This window comes from Oratosquilla oratoria, chromosome 16 (assembly GCF_046742065.1).
Source record: "Oratosquilla oratoria isolate Oo_2021 chromosome 16, ASM4674206v1, whole genome shotgun sequence".
Lineage (NCBI taxonomy): Eukaryota > Metazoa > Arthropoda > Malacostraca > Stomatopoda > Squillidae > Oratosquilla > Oratosquilla oratoria.
The window spans coordinates 66,010,924-66,035,302 of NC_134792.1; the positions used below are offsets into that span (position 1 = coordinate 66,010,924).

The 24,379-nt window shown below is 40.6% G+C and overlaps 2 protein-coding genes across 8 annotated transcripts in view; one reads left to right on the forward strand and one right to left on the reverse strand.

The window, feature by feature from the left end:
• The window catches only part of LOC143034092 (uncharacterized), a 229,428-nt gene extending 227,266 nt beyond the window's left edge, over window positions 1-2,162 (forward strand). Inside the window, exon 10 of the mRNA XM_076200030.1 lies at window positions 320-2,162. Within this exon, the coding sequence (XP_076056145.1) occupies window positions 320-468 (149 nt within the window). The 3' untranslated portion in view covers window positions 469-2,162. The remainder of the gene's footprint in view (window positions 1-319) is intronic.
• Window positions 2,163-14,296: 12,134 nt separating this feature from the next.
• LOC143034093 (uncharacterized) overlaps window positions 14,297-24,379 on the reverse strand; it is a 34,161-nt gene continuing 24,078 nt past the window's right edge. For 3 of the 7 annotated variants that reach the window (XM_076200032.1, XM_076200033.1, XM_076200035.1), the window contains 3 exons: window positions 22,325-22,437; window positions 20,635-21,023; window positions 14,297-19,515 (listed from right to left, as the gene is read on the reverse strand). In XM_076200032.1, coding sequence (XP_076056147.1) covers window positions 17,875-19,515; window positions 20,635-21,023; window positions 22,325-22,437 — 2,143 coding nt within the window. In that variant the 3' untranslated portion in view covers window positions 14,297-17,874. The other 4 variants (XR_012967227.1, XM_076200034.1, XM_076200036.1 and 1 more) reach the window with 4 other exon arrangements.

Genomic DNA, 24,379 nt, shown 5'->3' on the forward strand with positions numbered 1-24,379 from the left:
CTGGCATCCACACCTTTGACCTCAGGGGTGTTCCAAGTGAAATCTCCAGGAGGCCTTGTGGTCCTGGACCTGTTTGGGAGGGAGGGAGAGAGAGAAGGAGGGAGGGAGGGGGAGATAGTGAGAGAGAGAGAGAGAGAGGGAGGGGTGAGGGAGTGGAGGGGGGGAAGAGAGAGAGGAGAGGGAGAGGAAAGAGAAAGAGGGGAGGGAGAGGGAAGAGAGAGAGGGTGGGAGAAGGAAGAGAGAGAGAAATAGTATATTGAGTGAAGATGTTATATAATTTTAGGGAAGTATTTCTTTAATCTTTATATTGTAATTTCAGATCATCACCGAGCAAATGCTCCACCTCTGGATGACATCAGTATTGACTCTACTGTAGAGGACACTCCTAGCATTTCAAAAAAGCGTAAAGGACCACTTCGTAAACTTGGCCGTTTCCTTCTCAAAGCTCTCATGTTCATTTTAGATTAGTGCAAGCAAATCATAAGAAATCGGTTTTCTCATATGCGTGATGTAGTGGATCAGGTGTTTATAAGTGGTGTGTTTACGAACTCATTCCAGTATTTGCTTGTTATCAAAGCAAATTGTTATTCCGTTTGCAATTTTGTACATAGATAATGTCTGGGTTTTTGCTCAGTTGTGTTTGTGCATTCAACAAAACTTGTTGGACCACGTTGTTGCTTGCAACTATACCTACATTGGTTTTGATGCACATTTAAGCCTGTGTGTGCACGTGTGTGTGTGTGTGTGTGTATATGTGTGTGTGAATACACCTGCTGTATATGACTTTTCTTGTTTACATGTTTTGTATTTAGTTGTTTTGTTCAATTTTTTTTTTACACTTAGGCATTTGATAAGTGTTTACCTAGGAATGCAAGGAAGACATGTCATAGGTAATAATGAGGTTTATAGACATGCTCTAGAGAAGTATGAATGCAGAGTCGATCATGCTATGCACTCGTACCCTCACGCAAAGCCCTTGAGGCAGTGAGGGGACCAGCTGAGTGTTGGCACAATATCACCCCATCCTGTGCACAAGCAGGTGTGCTTATGCTATGCTACACTACTGCAGCCGTAACGAAATGTAGCCCACAGCATATAAAAATTTTTTTTTCCTGCATTATTAAAGTTTCAAGATAAAAGAAAACATGCTTTAATGCTTAATGCACTCTATTCTTCTGTCAAGGAAGACAAATGCTTGTAATGTTGCCGCACATATTATTTATTCCACGCCTTTACTGCCATGAGGGTGAAGGCATTTGGAAAGGGAGCTTAGGGACAAAAAAGTCATTGCAAGTTATTAGTGTTGCTTTAATTTGTATCATTAGCAAGACCCTGCATTCATGATATGATATAATGACTATTTTTCCATTCTGATGTTTGGATACACATGACAATCATTTCTGAAGTGTTAGCGTGATGTGATCTCTTTGTAGTTAAATGCCAGACTTACTCCTGTGGTAGTTTGGGTAGCCCTTAAGATGTACAGAATATTGTAAATGCTTTCTCCTGGATTGATGGGGTCAGTTGTTGTGACTTATTCAGTATTTGGTTTGGGAATCTAAAAGCCAGAATTACAAATGAACAGTATGTAAGGTCATGGATTTTACTCAAAGTATAAAAGAAAAAGAAAAAAATATTCATGTGAATGCTGGTCAGTTATTTACTCTGCATTATTTAAGTTTGATAGTTTATTTTTTTATATTTTGATTCAATTGAATTTTGGGGCTTACCATGTGTATAGTACACATGAAGTACTGAAGCAGCAAAATTAGCTGTCTTCTGTTCCATTAGCAAATGTTGCTTTGGGATTTACTATTACAGTATATATATCAGGAAAAGTTAGTTATATTATCACTTATTATTATTATTATCATCATCATCATTACTATTATTATTATTATTATTATTATTATTATTATTATTATTATGGCTATTACTATTATTTTATCATCACAATTATTGTATTTAATAATTGCTTGTTCCTGTTATTCCGAAACTTTTGTGAATATGAAGACAGTTCACTAAAAAATATTACATATTACCATATATAGGATCCTTTTGTGAATCAGTGTGGTGTCATACCTTCACATTATTTCCCTATTATAAAAACTGTGAAATCACTTTTACATAATTTGTGACAGCTCAATAAATCATACCTGAAACGTGAAGTGTATCATTTTCCTAATCCAGTCTTAACTGTTGAACATTTCCAGCAGTATGCATGCATGCACAAACATTAATATGGGCTGATTAACTTGCAACATTAGAGATGAATGACTACAGGAGAAAAAAAAAGACATACAGAACACAATGAAACTTTGAGAGAAAGAGAGAGTAGTTTGTGATGGGCCCTGTGTTGATCTCTACATCCACAGCTTATAGTAGAAGTGGGATGATCACCAGAGAATCCCCTCAGTGCAGAAATATGTGAAGGTGCATTGTTGGAAAAAAGGTGGTACTCGCCCAGGTAACTGAAGTGGCTCCTAGAGATTGGTGCCACCTGCATAAGGGCCCCCATCTCTTGGGGTTGGGGGCTAGTCCCACGACAAAGATGCTGCCTCACCAGGACCTTGGGTGATGTTATTCTCTAGGCTATCTGGCTGAGCAGCCTCATCTCACTGAGGAATACCATGGTTGGTACGGAGTGATGGTGGCAGCATGTGGTGGTTGTTATAAGTTCTTAGTCACAGCTCACATGGATGGTGGCACAAACCCAGTAGTTGCTCTTATATATAGTAGAATAAGGGACACTAAAGTTTGGCAGCAACCTGTTCAATTGAGGAACCCTTTAATGCAAGCCCAGCTCATCCTCAAACATGACCCCTTCACTCCCTACCTGGCTGAAGAGCCAGCCCCAGCAAGGTAACTAATGTGACAAGAATAAAAGCAGTAATAACCAAACAACAACAGGGAGGGATGAACAGCTCTCCCAAAACCAAAGTACCTCTGTTGTACATTTTCCCTGTACAAGGTACCTTATACTCAAATCCAGCCAAATGCACAAACTTCAACCAGTAGTTCCACAAGAAAGTACTTACATGACACAGGAACTTCCTACATAACTTATTATGCCCTCCTCACCTGTGCCACTAGAACCTCACAACTCAACCCCTCACCCTCTCTTTATTTGAAGTATAAGAATCTCCTATACAAGCCCCTCACTCTTTCAGTCTGCCACAACTCCCAACCTCAAACCCATCCACCCCTTTTATTCATACCAGTGCACTTTAATTCTAAGCCATATAGGCGCATGCAGAAATTGTAACGTGGTACGCCCGAGGACTCGAACCTATGCGGCGAGAACGTTACCAAATATATATATATATATATATATATATATATATATATATATATATATATATATATATATATATATAATATATATATAATATATATATATATATATATATATATTCAATTACGAATTAATTGAAGAAAAATTGCACATAAGCCTAATTATAGATAGACAGACAGGAACTTAATGTAAACCTTTAGTAACCACGCTATCAGACACCTCATTAATTCTGTAAATTGCACCAGGATGATTTTGAAAAAAAAAAAAAAAATCTTATCAACTGATCTCATAAATTGGGTAGCTCATCTCAATTAGCCGAAGTTTTGGCGGGCTATTTCTTAGTACCCACAATACAAACTAACGATGTTTTGTTTGGTTTTTGCTAATCTCCTCCCACAATACGCTGTGTGCAATCAAGCATAAAACACCGACGTGAGATGGTCTTTCCAAATTTTGAATTTTGCTTATCAACAGAGTCCCATAAGTCGGGTAGCTCCTCTCACTATTTGCTAATGTTTTGGCGGGCTTTTGCTAAGCTCCTCCCACAGCGATTCCAGGTGCACTCAATAGATGGCAGTATTGTTAAAACCAACGCGAGGATGATATTTAATGTTTGGATTTTGTTTATCAGCACAACTCCACAAGTCAGGTTGCGCCTCTCACTATAAGCGGAAGTTTTATTTTATTTTATTTTTTTATAAACTCCTCTCACAATACAGCGGGTGGTACATGGCATTATTGTTTATATTTAACACTAACGTGAGGGCTTTCCAAAATTTGGGTTGTGCTAATCAACAGAGTCCCATAAGTCGGGTGGTTCCTCTCACTATTGGCCGATGTTTTGGCGGGCTTTTGCTAAGCTCCTTCCACATTACGCTGGGTGCACTCATTAGATGATATTGTTTATATTCAAACACCAACTTGAGGACGATATTTCCAAATTTTGGATTTTGCTTATGAACAGAGCTCCATAAATCGGGTAAGTTCTCCTCACGAATGGTCGATGTTTTGGTGGGCTTTGTTAAGCTCCTCCCATATTACGCTGGGACTCAATAGATAGCATTATTGCTTATACTTAAACACCATAACGAGGATGATCTTTCCAAAACTTGGGTTTTGCTTATCAACAGAGCTCCATAAGTCGGGCAGCTCCTCTCACTATTGGTCGATGTTTTGGCGGGCTTTTGCTAAGCTCCTCCCACATTACGCTGGGTGCACTCAATAGATGGCATTATTGTTTATTTTTAAACACCAACGTGAGGATGGTCTTTCCAAATTTTGGATTTTGCTTATCAACAGAGTTCCATAAATCGGGTAGCTCCTCTCACTATTGGTCGATGTTTTGGCGGGCTTTTGCTAGGCTCCTCCCACATTACGCTGGGTGCACTCAATAGATGGCATTATTGTTTATATTCAAACACCAACGCGAGGACGATATTTCCAAATTTTGGATTTTGTTTATCAACAGAGCTCCATAAGTCGAGTAGCTCCTCTCACTATTGGCCGATGTTTTGGCGGGCTTTTGCTAAGCTCCTCCCACATAACGCTGGGTGCACTCAATAGATGGCATTATTGTTTATATTTAAGCACCAACACAAGGATGATCTTTCCAAAACTTGGGTTTTGCTTATCAACAGAGCTCCATAAGTCGGGCAGCTCCTCTCACTATTGATCGATGTTTTGGCGTGTTTTGCTAAGCTCCTCCCACATTACGCTGGGTGCACTCAATATATGGCATTGTTGTTTATATTTAAGCACCAACACAAGGATGATCTTTCCAAAACTTGGATTTTGCTTATCAACAGAGCTCTATAAGTCGGGTAGTTCCTCTGACTATTGACCGATGTTTTGGCGGGCTTTTGCTAAGCTCCTCCCACATTACGCTGGGTGCACTCAATAGATGGCAATATTGTTTATATTTAAACACCAACTTGAGGACGATATTTCCAAATTTTGGATTTTGCTTATGAACAGAGCTCCATAAGTCGGGTAGTTCTCCTCACGATTGGTCGATGATTTGGCGGGCTTTGTTAAGCTCCTCCCACATTACGCTGGGAACACTCAATAAATGGTATTATTGCTTATACTTAAACACCATAACGAGGATGATCTTTCCAAAACTTGGGTTTTGCTTATCAACAGTGCCCCATAAGTCGGGCAGCTCCTCTCACTATTGGTCGATGTTTTGGCGGGCTTTTGCTAAGCTCCTCCCATATTACGCTGGGTGCACTCAATAGATGGCATTATTGTTTGTCTTTAAACACCAACGTGAGGATGGTCTTTCCAAATTTTGGATTTTGTTTATCAAAAGAGTTCCATAAGTCGAGTAGCTCCTCTCACTATTGGTCGATGTTTTGGCGGGCTTTTGCTAAGCTCCTCCCACATTACGCTGGGTGCACTCAATAGATGGCATTATTGTTTATATTTAAGCACCAACACAAGGATGGTCTTTCCAAAACTTGGGTTTTGCTTATCAACAGAGCTCCATAAGTCGGGTAGTTCTTCTTACTATTGATCGATGTTTTGGCGGGTTTTGCTAAGCTCCTCCCACATTACGCTGGGTGCACTCAATAGATGGCATTGTTGTTTATATTTAAGCACCAGCACAAGGATGATCTTTCCAAAACTTGGATTTTGCTTATCAACAGAGCTACATAAGTCGGGTAGTTCCTCTGACTATTGACCGATGTTTTGGCGGGCTTTTGCTAAGCTCCTCCCACATTACGCTGGGTGCATTCAATAGATGGCAATATTGTTTATATTTAAACACCAACTTGAGGACGATATTTCCAAATTTTGGATTTTGCTTATAAACAGAGCTCCATAAGTCTGGTAGTTCTCCTCACGATTGGTCGATGATTTGGCGGGCTTTGTTAAGCTCCTCCCACATTACGCTGGGAACACTCAATAGATGGCATTATTGCTTATACTTAAACACCATAACTAGGATGATCTTTCCAAAACTTGGATTTTGCTTATCAACAGAGCTCCATAACTCGAGTAGCTCCTCTCACTATTGGTCGATGTTTTTGCGGGCTTTTGCTAAGCTCCTCCCACATTACGCTGGGTGCACTCAATAGATGGCATTGTTGTTTATATTTAAGCACCAACACAAGGATGATCTTTCCAAAACTTGGGTTTTGCTTATCAACAGAGGTCCATAAGTCGGGTAGTTCTTCTTATTATTGATCGATGTTTTGGCGGGTCTTGCTAAGCTCCTCCCACATTACGCTGGGTGCACTCAATAGATGGCATTGTTGTTTATATTTAAGCACCAGCACAAGGATGATCTTTCCAAAACTTGGATTTTGCTTATCAACAGAGCTCCATAAGTCGGGTAGTTCCTCTGACTATTGACCGATGTTTTGGCGGGCTTTTGCTAAGCTCCTCCCACATTACGCTGGGTGCACTCAATAGATGGCAATATTGTTTATATTTAAACACCAACTTGAGGACGATATTTCCAAATTTTGGATTTTGCTTATGAACAGAGCTCCATAAGTCGGGTTGTTCTCCTCACGATTGGTCGATGTTTTGGCGGGCTTTGTTAAGCTCCTCCCACATTACGCTGGGAACACTCAATAGATGGCATTATTGCTTATACTTAAACACCATAACGAGGATAATCTTTCCAAAACTTGGATTTTGCTTATCAACAGAGCTCCATAAGTCGGGCAGCTCCTCTCACTATTGGTCGATGTTTTGGCGGGCTTTTGCTAAGCTCCTCCCACATTACGCTGGGTGCACTCAATAGATGGCATTATTGTTTGTCTTTAAACACCAACGTGAGGATGGTCTTTCCAAATTTTGGATTTTGTTTATCAACAGAGCTCCATAAGTCGAGTAGCTCCTCTCACTATTGGTCGATGTTTTGGCGGGCTTTTGCTAAGCTCCTCCCACATTACGCTGGGTGCACTCAATAGATGGCATTATTGTTTATATTTAAGCACCAACACAAGGATGATCTTTCCAAAACTTGGGTTTTGCTTATCAACAGAGCTCCATAAGTCGGGTAGTTCTTCTTACTATTGATCGATGTTTTAGCGGGTTTTGCTAAGCTCCTCCCACATTACGCTGGGTGCACTCAATAGATGGCATTGTTGTTTATATTTAAGCACCAGCACAAGGATGATCTTTCCAAAACTTGGATTTTGCTTATCAACAGAGCTACATAAGTCGGGTAGTTCCTCTGACTATTGACCGATGTTTTGGCGGGCTTTTGCTAAGCTCCTCCCACATTACGCTGGGTGCACTCAATAGATGGCAATATTGTTTATATTTAAACACCAACTTGAGGACGATATTTCCAAATTTTGGATTTTGCTTATGAACAGAGCTCCATAAGTCGGGTAGTTCTCCTCACGATTGGTCGATGATTTGGCGGGCTTTGTTAAGCTCCTCCCACATTACGCTGGGAACACTCAATAGATGGCATTATTGCTTATACTTAAACACCATAACTAGGATGATCTTTCCAAAACTTGGATTTTGCTTATCAACAGAGCTCCATAAGTCGAGTAGCTCCTCTCACTATTGGTCGATGTTTTGGCGGGTCTTGCTAAGCTCCTCCCACATTACGCTGGGTGCACTCAATAGATGGCATGATTGTTTATATTTAAGCACCAACACAAGGATGATCTTTCCAAAACTTGGGTTTTGCTTATCAACAGAGCTCCATAAGTCGGGTAGTTCTTCTTATTATTGATCGATGTTTTGGCGGGTCTTGCTAAGCTCCTCCCACATTACGCTGGGTGCACTCAATAGATGGCATTGTTGTTTATATTTAAGCACCAGCACAAGGATGATCTTTCCAAAACTTGGATTTTGCTTATCAACAGAGCTCCATAAGTCGGGTAGTTCCTCTGACTATTGACCGATGTTTTGGCGGGCTTTTGCTAAGCTCCTCCCACATTACGCTGGGTGCACTCAATAGATGGCAATATTGTTTATATTTAAACACCAACTTGAGGACGATATTTCCAAATTTTGGATTTTGCTTATGAACAGAGCTCCATAAGTCGGGTTATTCTCCTCACGATTGGTCGATGTTTTGGCGGGCTTTGTTAAGCTCCTCCCACATTACGCTGGGAACACTCAATAGATGGCATTATTGCTTATACTTAAACACCATAACGAGGATAATCTTTCCAAAACTTGGATTTTGCTTATCAACAGAGCTCCATAAGTCGGGCAGCTCCTCTCACTATTGGTCGATGTTTTGACGGGCTTTTGCTAAGCTCCTCCCACATTACGCTGGGTGCACTCAATAGATGGCATTATTGTTTATTTTTAAACACCAACGTGAGTTGGTCTTTCCAAATTTTGGATTTTGCTTATCAACAGAGTTCCATAAATCGGGTAGTTCCTCTCACTATTGGTCGATGTTTTGGCGGGCTTTTGCTAGGCTCCTCCCACATTACGCTGGGTGCACTCAATAGATGGCATTATTGTTTATATTCAAGCACCAACACAAGGATGATCTTTCCAAAACTTGGATTTTGCTTATCAACAGAGCTCCATAAGTCGGGTAGTTCTTCTTACTATTGATCGATGTTTTAGCGGGTTTTGCTAAGCTCCTCCCACATTACGCTGGGTGCACTCAATAGGCATTGTTGTTTATATTTAAGCACCAGCACAAGGATGATCTTTCCAAAACTTGGATTTTGCTTATCAACAGAGCTCTATAAGTCGGGTAGTTCCTCTCACTATTGGCCGATGTTTTGGTGGGCTTTTGCTAAGCTCCTCCCACATTACGCTGGGTGCACTCGATAGATGGCAATATTGTTTATATTTAAACACCAACTTGAGGACGATATTTCCAAATTTTGGATTTTGCTTATGAACAGAGCTCCATAAGTCGGGTAGTTCTCCTCACGATTGGTCGATGTTTTGGCGGGCTTTGTTAAGCTCCTCCCACATTACGCTGGGAACATTCAATAAATAGATGGCATTATTGGTTACACCATAACGAGGATGATCTTTCCAAAACTTGGATTTTGCTTATCAACAGAGCTCCATAAGTCGGGTAGTTTCTCTCAGTATTGGTCGATGTTTTGGCGGGCTTTGCTAAGTTCCTCCCACATTTTGCTGGGTGCACTCAATACATGGCATTATTGTTTAGATATAAATACCAACATGAGGATCTTTCCAAAATTTGGATTTTGCTTATGAACAGAGCTCCATAATTCGGGTAGTTCTTCTCACTATTGGTCGATGTTTTGGCGGGCTTTTGATAAAGTTCATCCCACATTACGCTGGATGCACTCAATAGATGGCATCATTGTTTATATCTAAACAATAATGATCTTTCCAAAATTTGGATTTTGTTTATCAACAGAGCTCCATAAGTCGGGTAGTTCCTTTCAGTATTGGCCGATGTTTTGGCGGGCTTTGCTAAGCTCCTTCCACATTTTGCTGGGTGCACTCAATACATGGCAATATTGTTTTTATTTAAACACCAACACAAGGATGATCTTTCCAAAACTTGGATTGTGTTTTTGAACAGAGCTCCATAAGTCGGGTAGTTCCTCTCACTATTGGTCGATGTTTTGGCGGGCTTTACTAAGCTCCTCTCTCATTACGCTGGGTGCACTCAATACATGGCATTATTGTTTATATTTAAACACTAACACAAGGATGACCTTTCCAAATTTTGGATTTTGCTTATGAACAGAGCTCCATAAGTTGGGTAGTTCCTCTCAGTATTGGTCGATGTTTTGGCGGGCTTTGCTAAGCTCCTTCCACATTTTGCTGGGTGCACTTAAATGGCAATATTGTTTATATTTAAACACCACAACGAGGATTTTTCCAAAACTTGGATTTTGCTTATCAACAGAGCTCCATAAGTCGGGTAGTTCCTCTCACTATTGGCCGATGTTTTGGTGGGCTTTGCTCCTTCCACATTTTGCCGGGTTTACTCAATAGATGGTATTATTGTTTATATTTAAATACCAACATGAGGACGATCTCTCCAAATTTTGGATTTTGTTTATCAACAGAGCTCCATAAGTCGGGTAGCTCCTCTCACCATTGGCCGATGTTTTGGCGGGCTTTTGATAAGCTCCTCCGACAGTGATTCCAGGTGCACTCAATAGATGGCATTACTGTTTGTATTTAAACATCAACGTGAGGACGATCTTTCCAAATTTTGGATTTTGCTTATCAACAGAGCTCCAATAGTTGAGTAGTTCCTCTCCTTATTGGCCGATGTTTTGGCGGCTTTTGATGAGCTCGTCCCACAGTGATTCCAGGTGCACTCAATAGATGGCATTATTGTATTTAAACATCAACGTGAGGACGATCTTTCCAAATGATTTTGCCTATTAACAGAACTACACAAATTGGGTAGCTCCTCTCCTTATTGGCGGCTTTTGCTAAGCTCCTCCCACAATATGCTGGGTGCACTCAATAGATGGCATTATCTTTATATTTAAGCACCAACATAAGGATGATATTTGGATTTTGTTTATCAACAGAATCCCATAAGTCTGGTAGTTCCTCTCAGTATTGGCCCATGTTTTTAGCGGGCTTTGCTAAGTTCCTCCCACAGTAATTCCTGGTTGACCCAGTAGATAGCATTATTGTTATTTTTAAACACCAACGTGAGGATGATCTTTCCAAAATTTGGATTTTGCATATCAACAGAGCTACATAAATTGGGTAGCTCCTCTCACTATTGGCCGATGTTTTGGCGGACTTTTGCTAAGCTCCTTCCACATTACGCTGGGTGCACCCATTTATACTTAAGCACCAACACGAGGATGATCTTTCTAATATTTGGATTTTATCAAGAGAGTCCCATAAGTTGCAGTGTTTATGCTGGCTCCTCCTAAAATGACTGTGCACATAATATCTAATGTTGCCAAAGGCCTCATTTTACTGATCAATAGTGCCCCATAAGTTTGGTCGTGCCTCCCCATTGCAGCCCGGGTTTGCAGAGGTTTAGCTAGCTCCTCCCACAAACCCAGTGACTTAGGCGGGACGTAAAAAGTAGCACAATATCAGTAAAGCTGCATAAGGCTACCAATTTCTTTTCTAATCCTCAATTTAAACTCATAAGCCTTCCCAGCTACATTCAATTGATCCCTTTAAAACAACTATAATATTTATCTTTTTTTCCCTTTGTAAAGTAGAACTATACAGGCACTCAAAACTCGTAAGCCTTCACAGCTACATTCAACTGATCCCTTTAAAACTACTAGTCACATCTGTCCCTTTTTCCTTTGAAAAGTTGAACTATATGGGCACTCCCCCCTCCCTTAGACACACATTAAACAACTTCACTAGCCAGTTCACTATTACTGTACCTCCCTTCTTCAGACACTGCACGACACCCATCCAATCCAGGTGCTTTACCTACTCATCATTTTCAAAACTCCTTGTTCCTTATCTTTGCTAATCAGGCGCGGATATATGGGGGGGGCCCAGGGGGCCCGGCCCCCCCCCCCTTTTGGCTTTGGCCCTTTGGCCCGATTTCATTTCAGTTCACTATTTCATTTTTATAATCCATGTTTAATCCATGTTATAATCCATTTTTATTATCATTGTATCATTTATGGAACCGCCGTCTTCTCTTTGCTTAGGCTGCAGTGTGAATAATCCTTTCAGTGTAATAACCTTTGCATGTTACTTTTAAGGCTACTATTATAGGTAATATTATAAAGTATAATGCTTACTGTCTTATATATATATTCTACATTTAAATTGAGGTCTAATGTCTCTAGGTCTCTAGCTATTAATTTCTTACTTTCAATAAAGTTTTGATAAGATACAAAATTCCTCTCTCATTTGAATCCGAAGAGAAACACTGGCACCTAGAGCAGATGGTTATGCCCATTCATTTAGGTCAGTCCGCCAGTTATTAACAAATAAGAATCCCGTGAGTGGAGAAACGGTAATGCTAATGCTCGTTAAACAACCGAAAATTCTGCCGTCGGGCCCCCCCCAAACTTTGTTCCTAGATCCGCGCCTGTTGCTAATATCTCTTCCATTTTCCTCTCCAATCACCATAATTATCTTAGCTCCTCCCACTACCATAATCAATCCCTCTCTATCCTCCACATTCAACAGCTCAGTAAAATACTTTTGCTCATGTCCCCTTACTGCCTCCACTTCCATTGTTATCTGTCCATCTGCACCTTTTATTCTCCCCTTCCTCTTAACTTCATTCCAAAACATCTTTTTATAACTTTCAATACTTTGTCATACTTCTCCCCTTTTTACTTCTGCTCTCCTCTTTGCCTTTATGTTTTGCTTATCTCTTTTCTTTGTATCTCATATGTTTCTCGTCCTACTTTGCAACCAACTCCTGAATGCTTGCTTCTTCTCTTCATCCCACTATACTATTCCCTCCCATACCAATGCCCTCATTCCTCTTCTACTCTATCCTTCACCACCTCCCACACTTCTCTCAGCCTCTCCATGTACTTCCACTCCTTTTCCTTCTCTCCTAAACATTTAACTCTAACACCTTTCTACCTTCTGCCCTTTTCCTCTTTCTCCACTCTCAACTTACCTTACATCAAAAAATTATCTGATATTCACCCACTATCTCCCCTAAAAATATGGACATCCAGAACTCTTCTTTTGGATACAGCTATTGTCCATTAATACCGTATCAGTCACCCTTCCATACACCATACTCTCTCACGTATAATAATGCTGGACTTTTTTCTTAACATTGTATTAGCTATCAACTTGATCTATACACACTACCATCAGCTCTCCACTGATTTTTACCTGGCACTCCAAACCTTCCAACCACTCCATCTATTGGTTCATCCCCTATTCTTGCATTGAGATATCACAATACCACTACATTGACATTCCTACCAAAACTTTCTAAGCATTTGTTTACATCTACCCAAAAAGTCTACCTTTACTCTACAAAGATGCACATCTCCCTAGTTTCATCTTCATCTCACTAGTAGAGCCACCCCTTCCCTCATCCTCTCCTCACTACTGACTCCCTCCCAAACTATAAATCAAACCCTTTTAGCTTGGTTTCACTTAATGCTAACATATCCATCTTCCTTCTTACATACTACCTTTTCCCTTTTACTCTCATCTGTACCACACCCACGCACATTAAAAAGACCCAAACCTTAGAGTTCTAGTTGGCAAACTCCCAGACCCTCTTATGCTTTGACTTTCATAGGAAAGCAGGATACCTAGTCCCATTTTAGCTGCATTTTATGGCCTGCGTGGGAAAACTCTGTGGCAGCATTAAGAGGGGGACAGCATAATGGAGGGACAGTCTTAGCACAAAGTAGCATGTTTTTTTCTACCAGTAGAGATTTCCTCTAACATAGACAAAATGTTGTGGTTCTGGTCTCTGTATGGGCACCCCATACAATCCCTAAAGTATTGGCTGCATGCTACTAGGTTGTTTATCTGTCTATATACCAAGGGCTTTTTCCCTTACAAGGGAGGTAGCAATTTATACTGCACAACAGCATGCAGCCAGTACCTCAGACTTGAGGTACAAGCAGAATCCATCTCCCCTCTGAAAATATCTTTTCTCGATTGGCGCTTCACATCTAGCATTAAGTTCCCTGTTGGGGGATGACAGTGTTTTGTAGTAGTATTTCATTCTATGAAAATGTACTAATAGCCTAGTGTGCCATAAAGACTGTTCCATTTTCTCTCTTGAGAGTATCATATTTTTTTTTGTACACTGTATCTTTCTTTGTTTTAATGTCATTGTGACTCAGTATGGAATAAACAGCTGAACTGTGAGCTTGTGTTTCCAACTCCTCTACTGCCAGACCTTCTTCATGCCTTTTTTTCCTCACAACAATCATTCCCACTGGGTTTTCCTCTTCTTTCTTGCCAGCAGCCAGTAACAAGATCTCTCTGCTGAGTACATCATGCACTGATCTGGAGGCCATGTCCTACCTGGGGTCCCGCATTCTACTTCATGAGAGAACTGGGTCAAATGCTTCATACAATAGGGAAGATAATTTTTCACTTTGGGTAAATTCTGGAACTTAAAACAACAAAGAAAAGCCACTGTTTTACTGTTCAATTTACAGAAGTGACTTAGTATGCAATTACAAAGCATGATAATGCCCTTCACATACCATTTTGCAGCTCTGTATTCATTATCCATCTTAAAACTTGTTGAAAAAATACTCAAGTGCACAACTGCACAGGTTGAGATTCATAACTTTCAAAACAAGCATATTTGTATATAACAAGAATACATACATACATATATATATATATAAAAAATTGATAAATCTTACACTTCATTTTCATGTCTCAAAATGATTGGTTGAACGAAAAAGTGGTAATAAATACAATGAAAAATGAAATGACAATACCTACAACTCTTTTTTTTCCCGAGCAAATTTTGAGATAATCCCCCAATATCTGTTTCAAGTGATAATGATCAACGGAAATATTAAAGAAACTGCTAAAATGAGTAACACGTTTCATATAAATTATCTAAATATTACATTGAAATCTTGTCCCTTTTAAATTACTATTAAAGCAATGGTAGTGCTGAGGGACTGGGCCATTCTTGTTGCATACACAGGCAATTCTTGTTTGTTTTGAAACCTTAAGTAAACATAAATGACCTATAAAGATCAGTCATTGTCATAAACCAAAATTCACCTTTCACCGTAAAGTAGGTTCTCATTTTATGCATGAGTAGTGTAAAAATTATGTACTCAATCTAAAAACTGCACATTTCAATTACATCTCCCCAACTTCTATACATTCCAAAATTCTATAACTACTCTAAATGAACCATATAATGAAGCCTAAATTCACAATTTCCTCAACTAATGCAGTAGTTCTCAGACTATCAAAATCATAACACTTCAACAGAACAAAGTAATAAAAATACGAATGTGAAAAAACAATCAAGAAATCATGTATCCTCTGCTATGAGAATAGTGTTGACACACATACGGATTTCTTAAAAATTTCTTTAAGTTTTGCGGAACTACCATGGATTGTACACACGACATGCTCATTTAAATAAATATAAAATTCTACACAAGGGGTGGATTCACCATACTTATACCATCCTAAGATACCCAATTGTTGCTATTTTGGACTGGAGTTTACTAGCACTTTTATCCTAAAGACATCCAGTACTGTGAAACAAACGTTCTTCCTAGCTTTGGCTCACTACTACCATCTCTTCTCTTAGATGGATGCTTGCTGGAAACTACTACAAAGTCACAATTTACATGGATGACTGCCAACAAAACGTCTAAAGGAAACAAGCAAAACAAGTGTAAACTTATGTCCACCATCAAGCATCTGGGAGCATTGTAAAGATAAAGAAATTGGTGGTGGTGCTCGTGTTACAAATTTAGCCAGATTTCTTGACCCATTGATAGGCTAAGTGTTCCAAAATGGCACGATTCAAGTGTGCATAAAATGAGAACCTACTGTAAAGGATTTATTGTCAATTCACGTCCCAGCAGGAACTATACAGTATACCTTGCAGCCTGCAGGCTACCAGAGCCATAGGCTACCGTTACTTCATTTAATGTCTTCCTAACCAAAAAAGTCAAAGGGTAGTGCCAAATCTTTCACACTAACAACAAACATCTGAGTCTATCTCAAGACGTGGGAACAAAGTTATTCACCGAGGCAAGATAAATAACGTCAACACTGATTTGATATTCTGCCAATGCTAATCCAGGATTCATTTATGCCTCGACAATAGTTCAAAGAACCTCTTGAAGTTTACCTCAGCTTTAGCCGTTTATCAACCTGCCGTTTCCAGCATGGTCCTTTAATCTACCCTCCTCTAATTCTCAGATTCTGTAAGACTAGAACCAGTGTTTAAATGCTGTTTACCTAATCCAACTTATGTAATATCTTTGGTGACTCCTTTGTGACAAAGAAATATCTTTCCATTCAAATGGGATATGCATGCCGCTTGTTAGACGGCAATCACGAGAAAACAGATGGCAACTGTGAAAAAACAAATTGGGAAAATCATTACAAGAAATCAACCTACCATCATTTTAAAAGTTTGAAAGATCATGTTAGCCTGGGTTTATTCTTTTATGTTCAAAGACTATTAGCACAGACGGATATGGCAACACCTGTTCAAAACTTAGTCTATGTCAATGGCTGGCGGTGGCACGTCAGCATGGCCACAGGCAGTATATCTACTGCCTCAACTATAATCCACAGGCTGGATGGATGAATGGTGCAGTTTTCATGCAAAGGAACTAATTAATACCATTACTAGCCCTTCTTTACTTAAGCTAGGCACTCCTGTCTATTTCAGCCACACCCTTCTCCCAAATAAAAAACTAAAACTGAGGAAGGAGTAAAATTCTAAGCACGGAAAAATGCTCGTTTTACCACTGAATTTACAGTATACCTAAAATGCACCATGTTTGCATCCTGGAGATTCCCAAACGTTATACATGAAAGCAAATACTTGAGGTGACTGTCACAATCATTGCAGTCATCTTTACAAAGGGAACAGAGTTACAATAATTTTAAACCTTACTACTATGTCTATATCAACAAAAGCATTGGCAATTCCTGACAATAACTTCATAGGAGCTTTCAAATATTTGAAGTTAAAAACCTCAACTTCACAGAAGCTTTCTGATTTTACTGAAAATGTTTTCCTTCAAGGGGACTTTAAATTTGTTTTCAATACGGAAAAGTTACTAAAATTCAAATTGATATATTGGTTTGCCATAGCTAAAGTAAGCATTTCTATTGACAGAGCCAAATGTAGAAGAAGCACAATGATGCAGCCAGTGAGCAAGCAAATTGTAAACTTGACAGACAGACAGAAAAAAAAAAAAAAAAAAAAAAAAAAAATTGTACCTGAAAGTACACTGGTGAATCTAATAACTCTATTCTAACAAGGATCATTAAGGACTCATACAATTCACAAAAATAAAATTTATAAAAATTCTTAGCACCAGTGGGCAGACATCTGCCCATACAAATACTTAATTCTATACAGAAAATGTATGACAGACAAGGAAGGCACTATTACCCATCACTCATATGAAATAATAGACTTTCAGCCACATTATTAAACCTCTCCACATTATTGGGTGCCTTATCCTTACACTTTACTAAAAACTCTGTTGTAACAACTGCATATAATATACAATCTGTGTATTGTATTTTACAGAAATATACTCAGTAATTCAGTATATAATTTTCCTAGTTCTAGGTATGAAAATACATTGTAAAATGAAAGGTTGAAGCACTCCGTAACTGCAGATATTTGATACACCCTTTGGGAGTACAACTTGCTGAGTATAGGTACAGCAGCCAAGAATGGGGAAGGCAAAGTGGCAAAGTTGATGATGAACGTTAGCGTCCATCTATGGAGCTGCTATATATGCACAGTTACCGCTACTAAAGACTTTCGTCCGAGATGACTGAATAACATATTATTTTCCAAGTAAATCTGGTCAATTAGTTTCACGTTTGCCTCGTGGGAAGACTGAGAGACAAGGTGGTATACTCAAGGAAAGACATAATATACAAATCTTGAGAGTTGAGAGAGCAAGAGCAAGAGAGAGTGATAGATAGAGAGAGAGATAGAGAGAGACAGAGATAATCTCTCAATGCTACGCAACATTATGTACATGTGAACTTTCCAAACTTTGGTTTTGTTTTTGTGTTGCTTTGATCTTATCCGTGTCCTCGAGAATTAAGAGTTCGATCTTTTGATTTGTTGGTTTATTATTTTGACTCTTGTTCATATCATTGTTCAAAACAACAGGATCGGTACTTTTGTTGTTTTCGTAGTTATCTACATTGGACGGAAATCCATTATACTTGGAGTCATCAACCTCTGAGGCTTTCTCTTGTGCTGGAGTACTGGATGTGGGAGTATTGACAGTAGACGGGGGTCTGTCTGTCCACAATGATCGTGGTAACGTTTTGCTTCCTGACAGCTCTGGCGTACTGACAGGCTGGGAAGTAGACGTCTTTGGATGGAGTTTGGGTGCTGCATTGCGTGCCTGACGAGCTGCCTCTTGCCTAAGTCTCTGCAAAATGCTGGGTACGGCATCATCATTGTCGTCAGTACAGCCAAAGGCAGCTGAGGAGTTGCCCTGCAACTGCCCAGCACTGGAGTTGGCCCGTCTGACTAATATAGCCGCATTCTGACGATTACTGCTCCGCACACTGTTGCAAGTTTTGCATGCAACGTTGGGTGGATGGCGGTTGCGGCAGACACTGGGAGGACGGGGAACAGGAAGGTCGCACCTGGCACCTGGCAGATTTGGGACACTTGGAGTTGACACAGGGGGCGAGCAGGCAAGAGGAGCCACCACAGGGGCTTTGCCTGGGCAAACGCTGGGAAGAGAGCCTAAGTCACAAGACATCAACGGAAGGTGATTTGTCTGGATGAGCTTATGTTGACTGTAATATGGAGGTGGGTCGCGGCGAGAATGGCTTCTTGAGAGCGCTGTAGTGTTGGAACTGGACTCCTTCTCAGATGCCTGAGAAATGGGCGGACCATTATCGGCATTCTGAACAGGCAATGGCGGCACAGCTGGTGGGGAAGTGGGAGGTTGCGAGCTCCTAGGTGTTCCTACCTCACAGAAGGAGGAAGCTGAAAAGGGCATCATCAAATCTGTCCAAGGTTCCTGGTTCTGATTATCTACACAAGACTGGGAGTTTGTGGTTTGGACTTGGAGTGCTGGACATGAATAAGGAGGAAGTGGGGGTAACGGAGGGGGAGGTGGCGAATGTACTGGTGGAGGAGGAGGTGGAGGATGAATTGGGGGAGGGGGTGGAGGAGGAGGATATGCTGGAGGAGACTGAGGGTGAGACGGGATGGGTGATTGGATACACGAGGAACTATGAAGTGGAGTGGGTGGTGACTGGATGCGAGAGGAATTATGATGTGGAGATGGTGGTGACTGGACATATGAAGAACTATGAAGAGGTGGGGAAAGCCTGTGAGAGGAAACAGAAAGCTGGGTCATGTCATGGTGTTGTTGCTGCTTATAAGGTCCTCCAACTCCTGGCCTACTACTATGACAAGACAGATGATTAGCAGGATGATGTTGAGGTTGATAAGTGCTCTTTCTTTGAGAGCCACTATATCCAGGGGGTACTGGAATATGGTTACTGTAGTAAGGTGGAGGACCCGAGGATGAGGATGAGGATACTACACTCGCCAGTAGTGGTTGGGATACTGTGCCTTCTCTCGCTGCAACGCCTGGATGAGCCAATCCTGGAAAACACACCACACTCGGCTGCAATGAAACACAACCATAGTCACCCCTACAGAAAAGAAGAAGGAACAGGTGCCTATATGGAGCCAATTACACAAAGCTTTTTTTAATCAGAATCCATCTTTTGACTATGACAATTTAGTAACTTTTTGTGAATGAGAATATAGAATTTAGACATCAAGTCAATCTGTTCATACATCTAATCAACTGAATACGCAGACATAATTTGCAAAAACTTAACTATTACAATTATTTTTGCCTCATCTCATGCAAGTGTATTTTGTGGAGAAATGTCTGAAGCTATATGCGAGAACCTAAGTGTTCAGTGATGAGTTAAGAAAAAATATTTTGATTTAAACAAGTTGGTCAACTCAGCAGATCTTTAGTATAATTGATTCCTATACAAATTCATTCTGCTGAGGTGCAGGACTATAAATTCATCATCACTGTCATCGTGGGCATGTTTCATGATTGAAGAAATCTATAATTTGTTGTGACATAATCCAAAATGACTGAAACTTTACTGCCCGAGTTATCAAGCTTAATGATAGCTTACTGTCCAGCTTTCTTTTACTGCCAAAATGAAAGCTTTGGCATGGCTGGCTGTGAATATATTATCTCACTTCCTTAATGACCTTTTCCAGCCAATACTCACAACTCTTGACCCAACTTTCCGTCATCAACTGGGTTCCTCGGCCAACAGCTTGATAACTTATGCAATTAAATGTACTTGACTGTACTGACTCCAAGGCTAGAAGAACAAGTCACCACAATACTAGGATAAGGATTAATAGTTAGGAAACTGTCGAGAGTAGTAAGCAAACAAAGAAACCAGAAAAAAAGTAATATCAAAAGCACATTAATTTGTATTCAACTGAAGGCACTCAGGTTAGTGTCATTAAATAACAGTTACATAAACTACAAGTCTTCCAGCAACCAAAAATATCTATGAAAACATTGAATGTCTACAAAAAAAAATGTAAACAAATTTCAAAATGAATAACTGTCTCAAAGCAAATTACTTTTCCAATCAGTGTATGACAAAACGAAAGCCAAATATATTATCATTTCAATACAGCCAAAGCCTCGATGCCAACAACAACCTGCTGGCACAGAAATGCACGCCACTCAGGAACTAACCTTGTTCTTCAGGCTATCGTCACTCTCGGCCCTCTCCTCCCCTTTCTCTTCATCATGATCTAGCCTTGTTGCTTCTCCCTTGTTACCGTTTTCATCCTGGCCATCGTCACAGAACATGGATGAAGGTGAGGATGGAGAGGGCGAGTATGAGCATAAAGATGTATGCTGCTGTTCCCTTGTCACAGGATCTGTGCAGAGAGCAAAAGAGCATTTGTCTGAAGAACTGGTGATAATGGGAACTGCGCTAGATGCCTCTGTGCAGATGGTGTAGGGTCTCCGGCCCAGTGCTGCTCGCAGGTCCATGAGATTAATGGTGTCTGACATCTTGGCAGAGTTGGAGGAGGTGCTGATGGTGTTCAAGTTGGGGAAAGGAGGTATTGGTGGAGTGCCTGAAAAGTGTCATGAAACACACTCTCAAGTACTTCATCATCATGAAATACATACATAATTATATATATATATATATATATACACACACACACACACACACAGCTGGGCAGGTTCCTAGGCACAATGCTTGGTGTCCTGACTATAGATGTGTCAGTCAGGACATCGAGGAACGTGCCCAGCTATGTGTATATATATATATACTAGACTGCAAGCAATATAAATTGTTAACTATATCATAAATAAACAACTATTACTGCATGATATCTACTGAACATGTGCTTGATACTCAGCATAGATGCAAACTCTATTGATTTTTATCTGACTAGTAACAATGACTTCATTTAATTGATGGGCATACTAAAGAGGGTCTCAATGGATTGAGAATCTTCATGTCACAAGACTGCAACTCAAACAAAACTGTTAGCATCTGACAAAGAAAAACTCAAAAACATATATCACCACACAAATGGGATTACCATAATATTATTATCTTTTTAAATGCTACAAGAATAGTTACAATGACAAGTTTTAACATACAACACAGAAGACAGCACAAAAAACACATGCATCTCACCTACTGCAGTCCAGACAGCAAGGGTGAGACAAGCCAAGACTCGGGCATAAGTGACGACAACAGCAAGAACGAACACTCCATACATAAAGGTACTCTTGACACTGTGGGTGATCCATACAGCAGTTGGGGGGAGGAGGAGGAAGAAGAGGAGGACGAGAGCTGGGGCTGACGTTGCGTACGAGGCCACACTCCAGACGGCTTTCTTGGCTAGCCGCTAGAATGCATCTCTGTTTGCAACTTGCAAGGCCATCCGTCATCATCCTAGCCATTCGAGGGCTAGGAGGGATATTGGTTCATGCAATATTCCAGGCGGCTTGCATTCACAGCCATGAACGTGACACATAACATAAAAAAGCTCTTAGTTAAAGCTCGTACTTCTTTTGGCATGACAGGACAGAAGACAATCAATATCTACATAAAAAAGTTGGCCATATCAAAAGTGTGTTTACACTTTTCATGCAATTTTGCGGTGTTACACGTAGAGAGGGGGGCATCAGCAGTACACACTGGGAGGGGGGGACAGCAGTTGCAATGTTAACATCACAATGGCAAAGGCCACGTCATTAAGGGCAGTGCATTGACGAGAGGAACTTGTGTGATCACAGACAAGGTATTAAACAATATTTTTTTTTCTTTGCATTCCTCATGGCAAGCAGCAACCTCCTCTACTTCAGAGTAAGATTTCTCCAAGCTCCTCATCTCTTCGTGGGGTGGATGGCTCTGTACCTTGTGGAGACGCTGTTGAACCCATCAGGAGACTGCTACTACCACTGTGGGAGTGTGAAGTTGAGAGCTGTGAACTGTGCAGGACTCTACTGCCACCATTGCCGGAGTCGCCACTGAAACAAAAAGAACTATCATGCTGGATGGGCTAACAGTACAAACTACATACATACATATACCATATGCTTTTTCACCCTCACAAGGGAGGTAGCCAAAAAGAAAAGGGCATAATAACCATTCCCATCCATTCCATCCCGTATACACTCCACTCTCCTCCACCCTCCCTCTTATCTTGACACCTCCAGTACAAACTAGGTTTCTGAAAAAATATTGTAATTTAATGTGTGAATTATTATGAAGGTTAACAGAAAGTTGATAGTAGTAGTATCGTATGGCTTTCTTACACCTCCAACTTTGTATTTGCTAGCCAGTCTATGAATGTTTGATTTGCTTCATAGATAGTCTGGTAACCCCCTGGCACTGCTGTGATTGGGCAGTGCAGTACGAGATGGTCTGTATCTTGGGGCGAATTATGACAAGATGGGCACATTGGGGAGTCTTTGTAGCCCCAGCGATGCAGGTTAACGGCTGTTTTGCCTTGTTGTGATATGAGCCTGTTGGCTTGTGTCCATTCTCTTCTGGTTAGGTTGGAAAATCCAGGTAGTATTTCGGTAGGGTCTGTTACTAAGTTTCCCCCAGTGGGTAGTTTCCTTGTCCATTCTTCTTGCCAGGCTTCTTTTAGGTTGAAATTTTCGTTTTTTGTTTTAAAGAAAGGTTTTCTTGATTTTAGCCTCGTTGTTAGTGGGGCCTCCTCCATTATTTGTTTGAGGGGTATATCTGCTGGAAGGTTGTCTATGCGTTGGTGTTGTTTTTGTATGGCATCCTCACGTCGTATATTTGGTGGTGCTATGCCACTCATCGTTGGCAGCCAAATGAGTGGTGTTGGTTTAATGGCCCCTGATATTATCCGCATGGTTGCGTGGAGTTTATTGTCAATTTTATTTGTGTGTGCACTCTGAGCCCACACTGGGGCCCCATATTCTGCTACACTGTAGCACAGGGCAAGTGCTGCGGTTTTAAGCACTGTTTGTTTTGCTCCCCAGGTGGTTCCAGCTAGTTTTCTGATCAAGCAGTTTCTTTTGTTCAATTTGTGCGCTGTGTTTTCTATATGCTTTTTATATGTTAGAGTCCTGTCTAGGGTTATACCAAGGTACTTGGGGTGAAAGTTGATAATAAGGTATCAAATGACAATACAATGCTGGAGCACTGACAGCAAAATTATGTGCATTCAAAACCTTAGGGACTTTAAGAGATGAACCTATAGATTAGACCCAGTCAACACGTCAAACACGGCTAGGACATCTTATACGTGTACCAAAAGACCTCTCCCTCCTTAAATAAGAAGTGACCAACCTCTATACATATATATCCCGAAAGGTACTTTCTTCCTTATAAGTGGGTGGCCTAGTCAAGGCATACACCCACTCTTTATCCATCTGTTGTTCCTTTTATCTCATCTCCTTGTCAATGAAGGGTCATCCATATTCTGCACAAAGCCCAGGTCAGAAGCAATGCAGTATGACATAGCTGAAGCTGGTTTACCCCCAATGATTCACTTACATGGTGACCCTCTCCCCTCATCTACTTGTGAATTTACAGATAAGAAGAAATCCCTCTGCAGTGTCGTCAGCAAACAACAACTGTCTTATCTCCCATTTTTCTCCATTTTCTTTAATCATCTCCAATCCCAAGCCCTAAAGCCAACTAATGTATGGACAGTGTAAGACATGTGCTCTCAATAATTCATAAGGGAATATGGTACTACTTCTCAAGAAAAATGTTACAGAGTTGAGATCTCAAGCTAATATCAACCACATTGTTTTGATGCACATAAATCAGGCATGATAGTGGGTAACCAAAAAAAAATCTACATTGGCCAGGCGTCCAGGGGCAGAGCCCCCAGTGGGGGTCAGGGGGCCACAGGCCTAGGCTGGCCTGCCTGGCTGGCCTAGCCCTGGGCTGAATTGCTAGTAAACAAACACATGCAAGTTGGTCTGT